General features: G+C 33.8%; 1 protein-coding gene across 1 annotated transcript in view; it reads right to left on the minus strand.

Moving 5' to 3' along the window:
- LOC109359763 (probably inactive leucine-rich repeat receptor-like protein kinase At5g06940) overlaps positions 260 to 4,030 on the minus strand; it is a 4,472-nt gene continuing 701 nt past the window's right edge. Inside the window, exons 2-3 of the mRNA XM_019604458.1 lie at positions 2,317 to 4,029; positions 260 to 701 (exon numbers count right to left, since the gene is read on the minus strand). Of these exons, the coding sequence (XP_019460003.1) occupies positions 334 to 701; positions 2,317 to 4,029 (2,081 nt within the window). The 3' untranslated portion in view covers positions 260 to 333. The remainder of the gene's footprint in view (positions 702 to 2,316; position 4,030) is intronic.

Consider the following 4,030-nt stretch of genomic DNA (forward strand, 5'->3'; position numbering starts at 1 on the left):
TTTTCTCCCATCACACCTATAAAATGTTAATACCCACAATAATGATAATTAAATGTCATGCTAGCACATATTCCAACTAATCAAAATAAAAATATCTATTTTAGTCTCTTATATTTTTTTATTTTATCTGTTTAGTTCTTCAAAGAAGAAAAGAAGTAAAATAGTGCTAAAAATGACTAATTTAACTCACATTTGAATTTTTTGGGACCATTTTAAGACTTTTTTTTCGAAGGACTAAACTGTAAGTTCGAAAAATATAAGAGACTAAAATGAGTATAAAATTTACATACAAAGACAATAAAAATATGCAATCTTTTCTGAATTACAAGAAGATCACATAGGAACATGTCCCTCACTTGGAAGTTGCAAATTTGCAATGCAAGTTCTTGATTCAAGAGACTGAAGATCTCTAACAACTTCAACCATTGATGGTCTTTTCTCAGGCAACACAGAAGTGCAACTAAGAGCTATATCCAAAGCTTCAATCATTGCATGGTGAAAAGTATGTGATATTCTAGGGTCAAGAACTTGTTGCACCCCATTAGTTATATTCACTTTTCTTCTAACCCATTTTACTATGTCAAGGGAATCATCACTTGCTTCTTTTGGTTCTGCTTGTTTTCCAGTTACTAGCTCTAGCAATATAACACCAAAACTATACACATCTAATTCTTCAGTTGGTTTCTTATTGTAACCATATTCTGCAATGCAATAATAGTAATAGTTAGTATATATGCTCATATTTATTGGTTAACAGAGAAGGTTTTGGTCTAGTAGCGTAAAGTTCTATTAGATCCACATGATGATCAAAATGTTGATGGTTCGATTCCTGGGAATAAAACATGTTGGGAGGGACAGTCACGCACCCGAGAGATTAGATCTTTACTCATAGGGTGAGGAGATACCTTTGGTAATACCAAAAAAATACGAATTAGAGAAAAAACTATATGCACAGGTAGTGTATGAGTATTATACACTTTCATTATACTATCCATTATTCATTTTTAATCACCATTAACTCTTAAAAATGATATACTAACTGTGTAAAAATCTATATAGTGATGGTGTCTAAATATTACAATGTCTTATACAATATATCAGAAAGCAGTTACTTATATTTGTTGCATGCATGCAAATTGTTTATATGCTAGGCAAACTTTGTAATTAATAATTGATGATATATAATAAGATGGAAATGGAATATTGAAAATATGAATATGGTAATCACTGTATTACCATAATTAAGAGTGAGAGATGAGTTGCATTAGTTTGTTAAGTTAGGAATTACTTACCAGCTGGTTAATCTCTATTCTTTTATATAACAGGATTGACTTGTTGCCCAGTAATAGATTAATATTATTACATTGTTTATTCATACACAGAGCTTCGATAAAGTTTTATATTGATTGACGAATGCTGTACAATACTAGATGTGGTATAAGGGTGGAAACAGGCCAGACCAGGCCAGGCCAGGCTTTGCCTTAAACAGGCCCAGCCTATATAGCACATAGGAGCCTGGGCCAGGCCTGTTAGCCTGTTTAAAAAAAATTTCAAAGCCTAGGCCTGACCTGTTTAAAAGTCTGGTCTGACCTGTTAGCCTGTTTAAAGGCCTATTATACTATATGCTCATGAAATAGGCTACCATGCCTACATTTTAATGGGCTTATAGGCTTATTTTTAGTTAGGCCCATCTAATTATAATAATTAAATTATATTTTTATACACATTTTTATATTAATATTACACATATATAATAATATTGCTTATATTAAAATAGTATAATTTCAACATTCTTATATAATATAGCTAAATAGGCCGGCCTGTTAGGCTTTATAGGCCTTTTAGGTGGCTAAGGTCTGGCCTGTTAAGCTAAATAGGCTTTTTAGAAAGCCTAAGCCTGACCTGTTCGTGAAAAAAGTCTAGTCTGGCCTAGCCTGTTATAGGCCAGGTAATAGGCCCCTGATAGGCGGTCTGGCCTATTTCCACCCTTAGGGTGGTACGATACTAATTTGCAGTGAGTTCTGAGATCAAGAATAACTATTTAGAAACAGAGTAACCACCCAATTAATAGCCAAAGTTAAGAAATACAAAAATCAATTATCAAAAGAAACCAGCTTAATTTTCAACCAATTTCATTATAAACTCAACATCTTTTTTTTTCCTAACAAGCAATCATATAGCATGACATAATTTGTATCAAAATTCACCAAGATTTTTTATGAAATAAATGAGTATCCTCTATCATGGAGTAAATGCAATTTCACTTATGTTTTATATCTCATAAGTACTTTATGTTATTCACATAACTTCTCATACCTGGTGCATTATAACATGAAGATCCACCTTCAGAATCCAAAGTTGACTTAAAAGCAGATTCTCCCAAAACTCTATCAAGAGCAAAATCAGTGATTTTTGGCTCAAAATTTGCATCCAATAGAATATTATTTGACTTAACATTTCTATGAAGCAAGTGTGGAACATAATCTTTGTGAATATAAGCAAGTCCTTGAGCAACTCCAATAGCAATTCTCAATCTAAATCCCCATTGTAACTCAAAATTCTGACTTGAAATCAAATCACCTAAGCTTTTTTCATTCAAATACTCATAAATGATCAAAACTGACTCATCTGAGTGGCAGAACCCCAGAATTTTAACAATGTTTCTATGCCTAATCCTTGCCATAGTCTTCATCTCGGCTTTCAAACTCTTCGAAGATCGGTTTCCGAAATTAACTAATTTCTTCACAGCTATAAGTTCACCACTAGGCAAACTAACAGCATAAACTTCACCAAAAACTCCACCTTTCCCTAATGAGCTTTTCTCATTCATCCCTATAAGCAAATCATTCTCAGTGATTCTTAGAGGATAAAAGAACACCGACCGAAAAACACCTACTTCATTATCATTCCCCTTGCAGGATCTCTTATACAACATAAATCCACCAACAACAAAGGCAATTCCAACAACAAATGCTAGAACAATCAATGCACATGTTAATGTTGTAACACCAATACTATGATGTCTTGGCATATAATCATTAGAACATGAGTTTGGTAAACCAGGACCACAAAGTGCAGGGTTACCCTCCAAATATGAGGCAGGTAGACCTGAAATCAAAGAGTATGGTACTTCACCAGAAAGATGATTGAAGGAAACATTGAAAAGTGCAAGTTTCAAGTTTTGCAGCCCTTGTGGAATTGAACCAGTGAGGTTGTTATGTGAAAGATCAAGGTAAGTTAACACTGGTAACTCAGCAAGTGAAGTTGGTATTTCTCCAGTTAAAGTGTTATCAGATAAAGACAATGATACTAGTTTTCTGCATTTTTTCAGCTGAGGAATTTTACCAGAAAGTGAATTGTGAGAGAGGTTTACTATGCTCATAACTGGTGAGTCACAGAAATTTGGAGGAATTTCACCATAGAAATGATTGAGAGAAGCTGAGAATTTGTATAAGGTCTTGACAAAGCCAAGGCCTGAAGGGATTTGACCTGAAAAGCTGTTATTGTCAAGCTGAACTTGTTCCAAAAAAACAGCTTTTGATATTGACTCAGGTATTTGACCAGAAAATCTATTGTTTTCAGCTCTTATGAGCTTGATTTTAGGTAATGAAAAAAGCTCATTAGGGAAATTACCATAGAAACCATTGTTCTGAACTTGGAATCTCTCTAGACTCGTACATTCACTAATAGAATTGTTTGGTAAAGAACCTGTGAAAATATTTGTGTGGAGGCTGAGATTTATAACAAGGCCTTTACAAATTCCATTTGGAAATGGCCCTGAAAGCTTGTTCTGTGAAACATCAAAGAAAACTAGATTCTCAAGAGAAGAAGCTAGAAACTTTGGAACCAAACCTGTTAGATTATTATCAGAAAGATCCAAATCAGTTAAACTATGCAAACCCAACAAAGAACCTGGAATCTCACCTTGAAAAGAAGAACTTTGAAGCAAAAGTTTCTTTAAGCTTCCAAGTTCACCAATATCCTTAGGAATCTCACTCACCAAGTAAGGATTTTGAGACAAATCAAGCAC

The sequence above is a fragment of the Lupinus angustifolius genome, chromosome LG11 (assembly GCF_001865875.1).
Source record: "Lupinus angustifolius cultivar Tanjil chromosome LG11, LupAngTanjil_v1.0, whole genome shotgun sequence".
Taxonomy (NCBI): domain Eukaryota; kingdom Viridiplantae; phylum Streptophyta; class Magnoliopsida; order Fabales; family Fabaceae; genus Lupinus; species Lupinus angustifolius.